The sequence below is a fragment of the Sesamum indicum genome, linkage group LG10 (genome assembly GCF_026168435.1).
Source record: "Sesamum indicum cultivar Baizhima isolate 11 linkage group LG10, ASM2616843v1, whole genome shotgun sequence".
NCBI lineage: Eukaryota > Viridiplantae > Streptophyta > Magnoliopsida > Lamiales > Pedaliaceae > Sesamum > Sesamum indicum.
Window position 1 is genome coordinate 16052905 of NC_142666.1, and position 15761 is coordinate 16068665.

The window sequence follows — 15761 nt, forward strand, 5'->3', positions numbered from 1 at the left end:
TATATATACTGGTGATGAATTGTTGAAATTATATGTATTTTGGAACCAAAAATTTATATTTTAAAGATAATAATATATTATTTTATTTTATTTTATTTTTTGCTATCATATTATGTTTGGTGTTCATACAACTTCTCTCACTTATCTTTCTTATACTTTTTTTTTTTTTTCTAAAAGCTCTCCTTTCCCAGATTTTCAATTGAAACTGGATATTATTATTTGATATTGCATTAAGAAAAAAAAAATTCAAGTGGATGGTTACAACCAACTTCAGAAATTTCGATTTTCCAAACTACTCAGAGAAAAAGTCAAGTAGTGCAAGAAAATGTATATATTTTTTTTAATAATTAGGACAGAAAATATATATTTGATAATTTATAAAATATTCTCGTAAATTTTATTTAATTTATATATATTATATATATATATATATATATATATATCTACAGTGCGTTTTATTATGAACGAAACACATAAGAGTGAAGTGTAAGGATGACAACACATAATTGGGATAAACATTAAAATTTGTCATATAATTTTTTAGTTCAACAATTAAAAATAGTAAGGATATAGACATTGTCGTTTTATTTAGCATGTAACCAAATTAACATCAATACACTTTCAATCGAAGCAAAACTAAGGAAATAAAATACAAGAAAATACATATTTACACATTTTTGTTAAGAAAGATTATTAGCTCCGATTTGTAGTGAGATAGCAATCTTTTATCTTATGCAACTCACGAACAACATCTTTCATCGACATTCGATCTCTTGGCAATTCCTTTGAGCAAGCCACTCCAATGCTCAATACAGAAACCACGCAATCTGTGATCTTATTGATATTTTTATCATTTTCTATTTGAAGGAGAGGATCGATAATTTCCAATACACTATTTGACAAGGCAACACTAACGAATCCTTGAAGAATTGCGTATTTCTTGAATGAATCATCTGTTGGTCTTCTATTCGTAAATATCTCCAGAAGAAGGACCCCATAACTATACACATCCCCTTGCGTTGAAACCAAGTTACTCGTGCCATATTCTACACACAAGCTCAAACAAATTAAACTACAACACGAGATTTGTTGACGTGAAAAGTATAAGGAACATAATGAAGTGATGTATACCTGGAGCAATGTAGCCGATGGTACTTCTGATCCCAATTGAGCTGCTGCTTTCTTGTGCTGGAAACATGTCCGAAACAATCTTGGCTAATCCAAAGTCGCCCACATAAGCAATCATATTATGATCCAAAAGAATGTTACTCGGCTTTAAATCACCATGAACAATAGTTGAATCAGTACCAAAGTGTAGATACTCAAGTGCATGAGCAACATCAATGGCAATATCAAGTCTTTGAATCAAACTGAGGCGCCTAAGTCCTTCTTGCTCCGCATGATGGTACAACCATCTGTCTAAACTGCCATTTGCTTTAAAATCATATATCAATGATCTAAAATCATTGCCCTGGAAGTCTATGCTTTCACAAACACTCAGCAATTTCAACAGATTTCTATGTCTGATATCTCGCAGTGCATTACATTCTGCCATGAAACTCTTGAGCGCTCCTTTAACGACAAGATTAAGAACTTTCACAGCAATCAATGTCTGTCCATCTTCAAGAATCCCTTTGTAAACAGATCCAAATCTTCCTGAACCAATCAAATTAGCCTCCGAGAAAACATCAGTGGCTTTTAGAAGATCTCCATAAGAAAGCCTTGTAAACTGCGTACCAACTAATGATTCTACAGAAGGCACATTCTTTTTGTGCCGTCTACGCCTGTAAAGAACCAGGACGAGGCACACTAAAAATGCAACGAATACACCTCCAGAGATGGCGACTGGGATCAATACTTTCCGTAAGCTTGATGAGTTTTTCTTTGAGGAAGTCATCAACGGGCAAGGAGGAAGATTCAACTCAGGAATTCCTCCACACAATTCTTTGTTCCCATCAAGTGAAATTGCTGTCATGTTCCCAAATAAGCCTGTTCTTGGGACCTCACCATGAAACCTATTGTATGAGAGGTTCAACCTCTGAAGACGTCGCTCGGCTAAGAAACTTGGAATTGGTCCAGACAAATTATTACTTGAAAGATCCAACTCTACCAGGCCTCTTAAATCACTTAATCCTGGAGGTATTTCCCCTTGAAGCAAGTTTCCGTCCAGAAAAAGTCGTTGCAAGCCCAAGCAATTACTTATAGAGCTCGGAATAACTGCAGACAATCTATTGTTAGACAAATCTAAGCTTTCTAGGCTTGATAATGATCCAATTTGAATTGGAATCGAACCGGTGAAGGCATTGAAAGAAAGATTAAGTGAAATGGAAATGGAAGAAAGACCTACAATTTCAGGAGGTATCAAACCACTGAAATTGTTGCGAGACAAGTCCAAGTCTAGCAAGTTGGTGCAATTTCTAAGACTCTGAGGTAAACTGCCGGAAAAATTGTTTTCTTGTAAGTACAAGTAATTCAACAATGTCATGTTTCCTAGTGATGAGGGTAACATGTTCGAAAATCTATTTACTCCCAAGTTAAGTTCTTGCAAACTCGAAAGTTTGCCCATGTTGGAAGGAATAGGACCCTCAAGATTATTGTCAAAAAGCTCCAGACGAGTGAGGCCGAGAAGGTTCCCTATACTTGATGGAATTTGTCCATGTACTTGGGTTCTTGACATCACTAGGTCGAATAAGTGACTAGACAAGTTGGCGATCGACTGTGGAAGTGAGCCACCTAACAATGGATTTTCATAAATATTGAGCTTTTGCAAGTTTGTACAATTTGTCAACGATGAAATAAAGTTTATGTCATCTTTAATGGGATTATACGCTATGTATAATCCACGAAGACGCGAAAGCCTTCCAAGCGATGGGATCGGCCCGGTAAATAAGTTGTCCGTAAGCTGTAGTTGTTCAAGAGAAGAAGCATTCGAGAGGAACGCCGGAATTGCTCCGCTGAGTTTGTTATACCCCACCTGAAAAACCTTCAAATTTGGAAGATTGTGGCCAACGGTATCGGGTATGGATCCTTGAAGTCGGTTATAGAGAACTTCAAATATCTAGAGAGTAGAAATATTGAAAAGACCAGAAGGAATTGTACCAGTTAAATTGTTTTCACCTAAGATGAGAGAAGTTAGACTATAGAGTTGCGTAAGTGATTCCGGAATTTCTCCCGTCAACCTACAAAATCTTAGACTAAGTAGGGATCGGGCCAGAGAGATCGTTGTCCCCCAAGCCAAGTGCTTGGAGCTTGTATAGAGAACCGATCTCTAGGGGTATGGGTCCGGATAAGAGGTTATCGATCAAGTTAAGATAAACAAGATTCGGACATTGAGAGAGATTTCTTGGTATTGTACCTACAAAGGAATTATTGCTAAATTCTATAAGCTGAAGCCGCCTTAAACGACCAATTTCTTGAGGCATTTCACCATGAAAACTATTATTTCGGAGAATGATGCTTCGAAGGAAGGACATGTTACAGCGAAAGGGGTCCCACTAAGCCCCCGGAGCTCAAACTTATTGCAACAACTCTATCGGGATGCTTACCACCACATCGGACGCCCGTCCAATTGCAAAAGTGTGCGGTTTCATTCCACGAATTCAGAGCTCCCTGAGGATCATTTACAGTATTTTTGAATGATAGCAACGAAACCAAATCTGTTTCGTTGCTTGAACATGTTGCTGGAGTTGATAACACAAAACAAGAGAAGATGAAGAGGGAAAGAATTGTGAATATGGGACTCGCCATATTCTTTTAGGTCTACTTGAGATTGTGGCTTGTCTGCATTTATATCAGTTAATTTCATGGAAATTGCCTTAGTTTCAAGATGTAGTTTGATTGGATGGTTTAATTAATAAGGACCATAGCCCACCTTGACTTATGAAAGAAGACTTAGAATTGGGGTTTTAATTTATGTGTGTGTCCTCATTTCTTTATTTCTATTCACTTGTTGTCGTTTGATCCGTGTAATAGAATTAGGTATAATACGATTGAAAAGTAGAATGAAAAATAGAATAATAATTAATTTTATCATTCATTATATGATATTTGATTTGACGTATTGTATGTGTCATATTGGATGTGATAACAAAATCTGATATTTGATTTAAAGAAATTAATAATAAGTATGATTAAATATATAGAATGATCATTTTCTAATGTTATTTTCTCTTTAATATTGTAGTTTTGAATGATTATAAAAAAAAACTCTAAATATTCCTCAATTTTTAAAAAGTAATTTTTGTGGAATATTTTCTTATTGTTCTACATTCCTGTGAAGCAAAAGTACAAAATAAATATTCAATAAATAAATATAAAACAAAGAGCGAAGGTTTAATTTTTTTTTAAAAAAAGATATAAAAATATAGCAAAAGTTCGATCTTTTTTAAATTTAATAACCACTCAAGACCCAAATATTTTAAAAAAAAAATCTCAAAAACAATAAAAATAAATTTTTATTACTAAAGTATTATACCTTAAAGTCAAAAAAGTAATTTCCATCTCATTTTCGGCGGCAACTGATTATATTATAAAGAGAAATTCTAAAAAGTTTTATAACATGATTGGTATGTAAGAATGAACAACGAACTCAATAATTGCATTCTTGAGCTTATTGGTAAATATAATATTGGTATAAATTAGTATTAGGAATGGTCATTTTCATAGCTAGGGATTAGCCATTACTTTAGCTATTCTCATTAGATTGTTTTTATATTGCTAATAATATTTGATAAAAATTTATATTTACTAGTTTTTTTTATAATGAGAAAATAACATTTTATTTAAATATAATAAATATTAATGATGAAATATTTAAATAGTATATATAACATGAATAGTTCAAATTTTTAAATATTTTATTAAATTTAAATATAAAAACACTTACATACTTATATTTATTTTACCAAATATTTATTATAATCATAAAATATAATATTATTGGTTCTAGATTTTTGATAGGTGTGATATGTTTTGTAAATAATAAATATTTATTAGATATCTCATACATGAAAGATTGAAAACAAGAATATTAATAAGTCTTGGGCAGGTCAATTTTCAGCAAATTTTAATAATTTAGTTAATTAGTGCATATGTGAGGAAGCCGGTCGTTTATGTATTTGCCAAAGCTAAATTACTCTTTTGGCCTTTATGCTTTGGACCAATAATTATTTTAATTTGGTTCCTAAATTTTTTAAGACACAATTTTTATCTCTGATTTATACAAATTGTTACGATTTTGATTCAATTGTTAAAATTGGGATTAAAAATATTAGGAATAAGGGAACCGAATGAAGTAAAATCACAATAATTTTTAAAGATTAGATCCAAAATCATGATTTGAGAAGTTTAGGGACCAAAACTGTAACAGTTTTACAAAAATCGTGTTTCGAAAAAGTTAGGGAGCAAAATCAATTTTGATCTGAACTATAGGCACCAAAATTGTAATTTACCCTGTTATCAAAATTTTCACAAGTACTCTCAACTTAAAGGTCATGTGTTAATATTTGAAAAGTTATTGTTTGATCCAAACCGTGTTGGTTCAATACATTTATATGATTTCAAATTCAAAACCTTTTGATGTTCATAATCAAAAGGTCGTGTTGTTCGAATGATATAAATATAAGTACATAAATTTATTTTATAGTAACTTATAATTTGTTCCGTTTGAGGTTATAAATTTTTGAGGTATTTTTTTTAAGTTTTAAATGAGAATATGTTGTTTTTCAAAATATTTAAAATTATTCAAATAATCGAAATGTATATCTTCTTTTTACAATTTTAAAAAAGTGTAGGCATAATTGGGTTTTTTATAAACTTTATATTTTGGGTGTGGTGGAAAATAAATTAAATTACTTAATACTCACTTGTTAGTGGACGTTGCGCGTGCTCCTTCCGTTAATAATTTAATGAAAATGGATAATGAGACGTACATTGCAATGTTTTTAAACTTGTGAAACTAAATTTGCTAAGTTATAAAATAATAGGACCAAAATCACAATTTAGTAAATTACGGATCATAAATTACAATTTTCCCAACGATTACATATAACTGGAACAATCATCAAAGCTTGTCATATATTTTTTAGTTCAAGAATTAAACAGAGAAAAAATAGACATTGTTGTTTTATTTGAACATGTAACCAAAATAACAACATCAATACATTTTCAATTAAAGCAAAACTAAGGAAATAAAATACATGAAAACACAAAGCACATATGCATCATCTTTGTTAAGAAAGATTATTAGCTCCGACTTGCAACGAGAGAACGATCTTTTATCTTATGCAACTCACGGACAACATATGTCGTCAACATCCGGTCTCTTGGCATATCCTTTGAGCAAGTAACTCCAATGCTCAATACAGAAACCATGCAATCCTTGATCTTATTGATATTTTTATCATGTACTATTTGAATTAGAGAATCGATAACTTCCATTACGCCTGACAAGGTCTAACAAAACTATGAAGATTTACATATTTCTTGAATGAATCATCTGTTTGTCTTCTATTCGTAAATATCTCCAGAAGAAGGAAGGAAGAGAGACGAGGAGTAGAGAAAGACAAACTTAAGATGAATTTCTATGTAATTTCTTTTGTCATACAAAATCACAGGTATTTATAGATGCACAAACTTAGACTTTCAAAATAGTCTAATAATTATCTCATAAGTTTGTGCCAGTATTAAGTTTGGTCTAATACATTTTTCAAAATATATTAACTATGAATGTTGACTAACCTATTGGAAGTATCAAATTACATTAAACAACAACTCCCCATAATTTGAAATTTTCTGCTTTATTCTAAAATATGCTCTTAATCCTTGGAAATCTTCAACCTTCAATGACTTTATGAAAATGTCTGCAACTTGATTTTGGGTCTTCACATATTTGAGCTCCACCACATTATTCCCAACGCATTCTCTAATATAATGATACTTTGTATCTATGTGCTTGCTTTGGTCATGGAACACTGAATTTTTAACAAGTGCTTGTGCTGATTTATTGTCAATGCAAATCTGTCGCCTTTTCTTCAAATAGGTGAAGCTCTTTCAATAGTTTTCTAAGCCAAACAACATGGCAAGTGCAAGAAATTGCAGTCATATATTCAGATTCACAAATTGACAAAGTCACTATAAATTGCTTCTTTGAGCACTATGGAATAGCACAATCACCCATGAAAAATACATAATCAGTTGTACTTTTTCTATCATCAATATCTCCCATAAAATCCTTTAAGAGTGAAATCATTAGCTGAGAATGAAATATCCCAAAATCAAGCGAACCTTTTAGGTAGCGAAGAATCCTTTTAGCGGCTTTCATACGGCTAGAAGTAGGAACTTCCATAAAACAACTTATTACCCCAACAACGAAAAGGATATCTGGTCCTGTACATGTCAAATATCTCAAACTTCTCATAAATGTTCTAGAAATTTCTATAATTAATTCTTATTAATCAGTTATTTATTATTAAGAAGAATACTTATGAAAGGGTCAGGACAAAAATAAATAAATAAATAAAATTACTCGACCATTATAAATAATCACGATTTAAAAATTATGATGAATTAATATTTTCTACCACCGTCAGATAAATCAATGTTGAAACTTAAGATCTGAGCATCGTTAATCAATAGTTATCATGATTTAAGCTGTATATGGCCAAAAATTTGAATAATTTTAGCTGTGAGTATTTTTATTTCTTACCTATAGAAACAACGGCTAATAGTCATAGTACGATCATGATTAATTATTATTGACCATTATTTTTTGCTTTTAACAATAATAATTAACTATAACAAAAAATCACACGTCTTCTAATAGGTAAAGATATTTTTTATAACAGAAACAAATACTTAGACATATATACATGCACACACATATACATAATTGCTGTGAGCACTGATTTTCCCTTAAAAAAACATTAAGTAAGTGGGACACAAAAGGATAAAACACACATAATTGAGAACCAAAGTCAAAGTCAAAGTCAAAGTCCTTAGTCTTATTTTTTCAAGTCAAGGTGGGACATAATTAATTAATGAAGATGTCTCACTACATGAATCAATAAGTCAAAGCATTTTGAAAAATTACACCCAATTTCTGATCATTCTTTACCCATTGAAAGTCAAGACAAATGAGTGGCTAATAATTGTGCAAACAAAGAGGAATGAAAGGAACATTTTTGAATCTTGAGTGGATGAGCTTCGGAGTTTGTGCTTTTTGGTGACTACAATTTTTAAGTATGTTATATATATATATATATATATGCTAAAATGCATTTCTCGGTAGCTATAAAAAAATATGGTGCTGAAATAAGCGTCGATCTAATTAAAAAGTAAAATTTTCGTTGCTTATTTATACTATTTAATATGCATTTTAAACAATTTGTTGTCGGATGTGTCAACAAGTAAATTTATTTAGCAATGAGAATTTTACTTGCTAATTAACTTGGTGCTGAATTTTTTCGTTGGCATTGAGTCATTTTTTTGTAGTGTCTTTTGATCTTTTGATTATGTTCTTCAGTGATTACTCCAACTATATGCTTGAATAATGTGACTAATTTACTTGCACTATTAGGATTCGACTCTTTTATTAATCTTGAATGAAATCATACATTTTTGTAACTGGAAACACATTATGGTCACAAGTACCGAGATCGAGTTGTCAACATAAACCTGTCGTTTTTGGACCTTTTGTCCACTCTGACTTTTTAGAAGCCTCATTGGTTTGTTCTAAAAGGTGCATCGCTAGAGAGAAGAGTTTTTGAAGCTTAACATAGGAAGGCATTCTATATTGATAGTAGATGAGGAGTTTGAGTGGCTTATGTCCCTAATGAGGTGCTTTTTAGGCCAAACTTGTAAGGCCTTTAAAAAAACACATCAAACAATATCTCGTGCATCGAAATTCTGATCGAGTTGCAAGTCACATCACTTTATTTTGGGGTAAAATCAATTTAGTGGGCATGTTATAATTTCCATATCATATGCTTCCTTTCTTGAGGAAATAGCATAATCACTAAATCATTTTATAGTGCCAATGGCAAGGGTTTGGACAACTTTCTAATCTCCAATCCTTCAAAATTTCACATAATTGCATATGTGATGATGTGAGTTTCATTTGGGTCAATGCCAATATGCACAAATCTTTTAAGAGGTTCACTGCCAGCATCCTTTGCAAACCTCTCAAATGACCTTCAATTTTTGGAGATTTTTAGGGAAAATTATTGGGTTCAATGTTATTTATTCCCGTGATATGTGAAATGAGCAAATAACCTTATGTCTAAAAATTTTTTTTAGCAAATTATCTGTTTTGTTTCAAAAGATGAAATAAAGTATCACTAAAAATATATATTTAAGTAATAGCAATTTTTATTTTGTCACTATATAATTTTTTGTGATAAAAAAATATACATAAAGTTGTCATTAAAGACAATTAATGACAACACAATATAGTGACAACTATTATATGTTGTCACTAAGTTGTTACTGTACGTCAAACAACAGTAATTATTAAAATCATGAAATTCAATATTTTTAGCATTTTACTACTACAATATCTTTCCTATTGCTTTATTTTCGCAACTGCTTACTGACTTGAATATCGCAGTGATAACGTATATTTTGCAGGTCTCCATTTCAAGATTTGTAAAGATCAGGCCCAAAAATTTCAGGTCAAATATAACCCAAATGAACAATTTTTCACTCGTATCTAACTATATATTAAGGAAATTATCGTTTTGGCGTCTTCCTTTTTAAAGTCAACTTCTTTAATTATTTTCTTTTTCTAGCTATTAACTTTCATATTTTTTCCATTATCTATAAGTAATAAGACTATTTTTTCAATAGTTATTTATTTTATAGTTATATTTGTTTTATTTCTCCTGCTCCAAATAATCATTTTCAAAATTATTTATTTTTTTAACATAATCATTTTCATATTATCATCTTCCTTAAAATAAAATTATTAGCAAATGATGTTCAATTATTGATATTTATTAATTTTTTTGTGCACTTGCACTGAATATATCACAAACAAAAAAAAAAAATCTATTTACATAATCTTTATGTATATATTTCACCTTTACATAAATTACACTACAGAGAAATAGTTCGCGCCAGGTAGGGGTCGAACCTACGACTTTCTGCTTAGGAAACAGACGCTCTATCCACTGAGCTACAGGCGCTTCACATTCTTTCGTTCCTCTTTAGCAATGAATCGATCCCATTAAAATATTTCAATCCCCAAGTTCATATTTTTGACTTTAATATTTATAATTTAATTTAATCCCTCTGACTATTTTTCACTAAAAAATACACTAAAAAATACAGGAAGGTAAATCGCTATTTGATTTCCATAAGGGTTAATTTGTTCATTTACAATATTATAAGGAGATTGTTTGCATTTTTCCCATGAAATATTATAAACCATCTCAGATGACCGGTTTAAAAAATGAAGAGAAATTAAATAAGCATGCCCTCAATTCAGTCAATATTTCAAGATCTCTCTATAAATATTGCTTTCCTTGAGAAATTTAATTTGATAAAGAAAAATAATAAGTTAGAAAGAAATGGATGAAACACATACAATTCACAGACTAAGTCAAAGTTGGGAAATATTTGTCTTCATTGAATTCTGTCAAACTTAAATAAATTATACAAAAAAATATAATATACTTATTACGTGATTAATACACAAATTTTCAATTATCACTACAAGAAAATTAATTAATAGTAACAAAAACAAATTAGCATTCAGCTAATTAATAAGTATATACAAAAACCCTTGAAGCTTATGTAAAAATGGAGCTAACAATATCTCGAGACAACAATGTAATCACAATTTAAATAAAAAATTCCATCAATGTCTAGTTTCATTAGCTCAAAGTGGGTCCTTATTGATTGAGGTGTTAAATCAGACAGATGAGTGGACTTGCAATGTCCACGTACCTTTGCATGAACTACATAAATACACCCACCTCACAAAACCCAAGTAGATCTAAAACATATGAATGCAAAAGACTATGGCAAATCCCATCACAATTCTTTCCCTCTTCATCTTCTCTTGTTTTGTGTTATCAACTCCAGCAACATGTTCGAGCAACGAAACAGATTTGATTTCGTTGCTATCATTCAAGAATACTGTAAATGATCCTCAGGGAGCTCTGAATTCGTGGAATGAAACCGCACAATTTTGTAATTGGACGGGCGTCCGATGTGGTCGTAAGCATCCCGATAGAGTTGTTGCAATAAGTTTGAGCTCCCGGGGCTTAGTGGGACCCCTTTCGCCTCATATAGGTAACATGTCCTTCCTTCGAAGCATCATTCTCCGAAATAATAGTTTTCATGGTGAAATACCTCAAGAAATTGGTCGTTTAAGGCGGCTTCGGCTTATAGAGTTTAGCAATAATTCCTTCGTAGGTACGATACCAAGAAATCTCTCTCAATGTCCGAATCTTGTTTATCTTAACTTGATCGATAACCTCTTATCCGGACCCATACCCCTAGAGATCGGTTCTCTATACAAGCTCCAAGCACTTGGCTTCGGGGACAACGATCTCTCTGGCCCGATCCCTCCGTCTCTTGGGAACCTAACATCTCTCTTCCTACTGAGTCTAAGATTTTGTAGGCTGACAGGAGAGATTCCGGAATCACTTACGCAGCTCCATAGTCTAACTTCTCTCATCTTAGGTGAAAACAATTTGACTGGTACAATTCCTTCCGGTCTTTTCAATATTTCTACTCTTGAGATATTTGAAGTTTACTATAATCGACTTCAAGGATCCATACCCGATACCGTAGGCCACAATTTTCCAAATTTGAAGTTTTTTCAGGTGGGGTATAACAAACTCAGCGGAGCAATTCCGACGTTCCTCTCGAATGCTTCTTCTCTTGAACAACTACAGCTTACCGACAACTTATTTACAGGGCCGATCCCAGCGCTTGGAAGGCTTTCGCGTCTTCGTGGATTATACATAGCGTATAATCCCATTAAAGATGACATAAACTTTGTTTCGTCGTTGACAAATTGTACAAACTTGCAAAAGCTCAATATTTATGAAAATCCGTTGTTAGGTGGCTCATTTCCACTGTCGATCGCCAATTTGTCTAGTCAATTGTTCGACCTAGTGATGTCAAGAACTCAAGTACATGGAAAAATTCCATCAAGTATAGAGAACCTTCTCGGCCTCACTCGTCTGGAGCTTTTTGACAATAATCTTGAGGGTCCTATTCCTTCCGACATGGGGAAACTTTCGAGTTTGCAAGAACTTAACTTGGGAGGAAATAGATTTTCGAACATGTTACCATCATCACTAGGAAACATGACTTTGTTGAATTACTTGTACTTACAAGAAAACAACTTTTCTGGCAATTTACCTCAGAGTCTTAGAAATTGCACCAACTTGCTAGACTTAGACTTGTCTCGCAACAATTTCAGTGGTTTGATACCTCCTGAAATTGTAGGTCTTTCTTCAATTTCCATTTCACTTAATCTTTCTTTCAATGCCTTCACCGGGTCGATTCCAATTGAAATTGGATCATTATCAAGCCTAGAAAGCTTAGATTTGTCTAACAATAGATTCTCTGCAGTTATTCCGAGCTCTATAAGTAATTGCTTGGGCTTGCAACGACTTTTTCTGGACGGAAACTTGCTTCAAGGGGAAATACCTCCAGGATTAAGTGATTTAAGAGGCCTGGTAGAGTTGGATCTTTCAAGAAATAATTTGTCTGGACCAATTCCAAGTTTCTTAGCCGAGCGACGTCTTCAGAGGTTGAACCTCTCATACAATAGGTTTCATGGTGAGGTCCCAAGAACAGGCTTATTTGGGAACATGACAGCAATTTCACTTGATGGGAACAAAGAATTGTGTGGAGGAATTCCTGAGTTGAATCTTCCTCCTTGCCCGTTGATGACTTCCTCAAAGAAAAACTCATCAAGCTTACGGAAAGTATTGATCCCAGTCGCCATCTCTGGAGGTGTATTCGTTGCATTTTTAGTGTGCCTCGTCCTGGTTCTTTACAGGCGTAGACGGCACAAAAAGAATGTGCCTTCTGTAGAATCATTAGTTGGTACGCAGTTTACAAGGCTTTCTTATGGAGATCTTCTAAAAGCCACTGATGGTTTCTCGGAGGCTAATTTGATTGGTTCAGGAAGATTTGGATCTGTTTACAAAGGGATTCTTGAAGATGGACAGACATTGATTGCTGTGAAAGTACTTAATCTTGTCGTTAAAGGAGCGTTCAAGACTTTCATGGCAGAATGTAATGCACTGCGAGATATCAGACATAGAAATCTGTTGAAATTGCTGAGTGTTTGTGAAAGCATAGACTTCCAGGGTAATGATTTTAGATCATTGATATATGACTTTAAAGCAAATGGGAGTTTAGACAAATGGTTGTACCACCATGTGGAGGAAGAAGGACTTAGGCGCCTCAGTTTGATTCAAAGACTTGATATTGCCATTGATGTTGCTTATGCACTTGAGTATCTACACTTTGGTACTGATTCAGCTATTGTTCATGGTGATTTAAAACCGAGTAACATTCTTTTGGATCATAATATGATTGCTTATGTGGGCGACTTTGGATTAGCCAAGATTGTTTCAGACATGTTTCCAGCACAAGAAAGCAGCAGCTCAATTGGGATCAGAGGTACCATTGGCTACATTGCTCCAGGTATACATCACTTCATTATGTTCCTTATACTTTTCACGTCAAGAAATTTCGTGTAATAGTTTAATTGTTTGCACTCGTGTGTAGAATATGGCACAAGCAACTTGGTTTCAACGCAAGGGGATGTGTATAGTTATGGGGTCCTTCTTCTGGAGATATTTACGAATAGAAGACCAACAGACGATTCATTCAAGGAATACGCAACTCTTCAAGGATTCGTTAGTGCTGCCTTGTCAGATGGTGTATTGGAAATTATCGATCCTCTCATTCGAATTGAACATGATAAAAATATCAATAAGATCACAGATTGCGTGATTTCTATATTGAGCATTGGAATGGTTTGCTCAAAGGATTTGCCAAGAGATCGAATATCGATGAAAGATGTTGTTCGTGAGTTGCATAAGATAAAAGATCGCTATCTCGCTACAGATCGGAGCTAATAATCTTTCTTAACAAAAATGTGTATATATGTATTTTCATGTATTTTATTTCCTTAGTATTGCTTCGATTGAAAGTGTATTGATATTGTTATTTTGGTTACATGTTAAAATAAAATGACAATGTCTATCTCCTTTCTGTTTTCAATTGTTGAACTAAAAAAATATATGACAAGCTTTAACGTTTATCCCAATTATATGTTATCATCCTTACACTTCACTTTTATGGGTCTCGTTCATAGTAAAACACATTGTGTCTATATATATATATATATATATAAAGTATATTAAAAGCTCAATTTTACTAGAAAAAATATAATTTTTCGTGGGTAATTGTGCTATCCCATAGTACTCAAAGAAGCAACCTATAGTGATCTTGTCAACTTGTGAGTCTGAATATGTGGCTGCAACTTCTTGCACTTGCCATGTTGTTTGGCTTAGAAAACTGTTGAAAGAGCTTCACCTCTATGAAGAAAAGGAGACAGATTTGCGTTGACAACAAATCAGCATAAGCACTTGTTAAAAATCCAGTGTTCCACGATCGAAGCAAGTATATAGATACAAAGTATCATTATATTAGAGAATGCATTGAGAATAATGTGGTGGAGCTCAAATATGTGAAGACCCAAGATCAAGTTGCAGACATTTTCACAAAGCCATTGAAGATTGATGATTTCCGAGGATTAAGAGCATATCTTGGAATAAAGCAAGAAATGTCAAATTAAGGGGAGCTGTTGTTAAATGTAATTTGATACTTTCAATAGGTTGGTCAATATTCATAGTTAATATAATTTGAAAAATATATTAGACCAAACTAAATATTGGCACAAACTTATGAGATAATTATTAGGCTATTTTGAAAGTCTAAATTTGTGCATCTATTAAGTTTGTCTTTCTCTACTCCTCGTCTCTCTTCCTTCCTTCTTCTGGATATTTACGAATAGAAGACCAACAGATGATTCATTCAAGGAATATGTAAGTCTTCATAGTTTCGTTAGCACTGCCTTGTCAAATTGCATTTGGAAGTTAGCGATCCTCTCATTCAAATAGAACATGATAAAAATATCAATAAGATCACATATTGCTTGGTTTCTGTGTTGAGCATTGGAGTGGCTTGCTCAAAGGATACGCGAAGAGACCGGATGTTGACGACATATGTTGTCCGTGAGTTGCATAAAATAAAAAATCGTTCTCTCGATGCAGATTGAAGCTAATAATCTTTCTTAACAAAGATGATACATATGTGCTTTGTGTTTCATACATTTTATTTTCTTAGTTTTGCTTTAATTGAAAATATATTGATGTTGTTATTTTGGCTACATGTTCAAATAAAACAACAATTTCTATTATTTCTCTGTTTCATTGTTGAACTAAAATATATATGACAAGCTTTGATGATTATTCCAGTTATGTGTAATTGTTGGGAATATTGCAATTTTATCATCCATAATTTACTCATTTGTGATTTTTGATCATACTATTTTACAATTTAGTAGATTTAATTTCACAAGTTGAAAAACATTGCAATGTACGTCTCGTCACCCATTTTTATTAAATTATTTACGAAAGGAGCACGTGCAACGCCCACTAACAATTGAGTATTAAGTAATTTAATTTATTTTTCGCCCCACCCAAAATATAAAGTTTATAAAAAAC

The 15761-nt window shown here is 32.7% G+C and overlaps 1 protein-coding gene, 1 non-coding gene and 1 pseudogene across 4 annotated transcripts; 1 reads left to right on the forward strand and 2 right to left on the reverse strand.

Moving 5' to 3' along the window:
• Positions 1 to 565: 565 nt before the first annotated feature.
• Positions 566 to 3927, reverse strand: LOC105172087 (receptor kinase-like protein Xa21; annotated as a pseudogene). Its single transcript, XR_016067901.1, has 2 exons — positions 1132 to 3927; positions 566 to 1046 (listed from the first exon to the last, which is right to left on the reverse strand). The product of XR_016067901.1 is annotated as a receptor kinase-like protein Xa21 (transcript).
• Positions 3928 to 10108: 6181 nt separating this feature from the next.
• TRNAR-CCU (transfer RNA arginine (anticodon CCU)) lies at positions 10109 to 10181 on the reverse strand. Its single transcript has one exon. It is a non-coding gene; the product is annotated as a tRNA-Arg (tRNA).
• Positions 10182 to 10982: 801 nt separating this feature from the next.
• LOC105172086 (putative LRR receptor-like serine/threonine-protein kinase At3g47570) lies at positions 10983 to 14235 on the forward strand. 2 transcript variants are annotated; one of them, XM_088885671.1, is made up of 3 exons: positions 10984 to 11292; positions 12586 to 13671; positions 13756 to 14235. In XM_088885671.1, the coding sequence occupies exons 1-3, from the start codon at positions 11007 to 11009 to the stop codon at positions 14106 to 14108; spliced, it is 1725 nt and encodes a 574-aa protein (XP_088741797.1). In that variant the 5' UTR covers positions 10984 to 11006; the 3' UTR covers positions 14109 to 14235. The 2 variants fall into 2 exon arrangements, with proteins under 2 accessions (XP_011091726.2, XP_088741797.1); XM_011093424.3 differs by having other exon boundaries at positions 10983 to 13671.
• The last annotated feature ends 1526 nt before the right edge of the window (positions 14236 to 15761 follow it).

Bases quoted from the DNA above. Each gene is read 5' to 3' on its own strand.
- LOC105172086 (XM_011093424.3), top strand. From the start codon at position 11,007: ATGCAAAAGACTATGGCAAATCCCATCACAATTCTTTCCCTCTTCATC. The intron at 13,672-13,755 runs GTATACATCACT...ACTCGTGTGTAG, and splicing joins CATTGGCTACATTGCTCCAG to AATATGGCACAAGCAACTTG.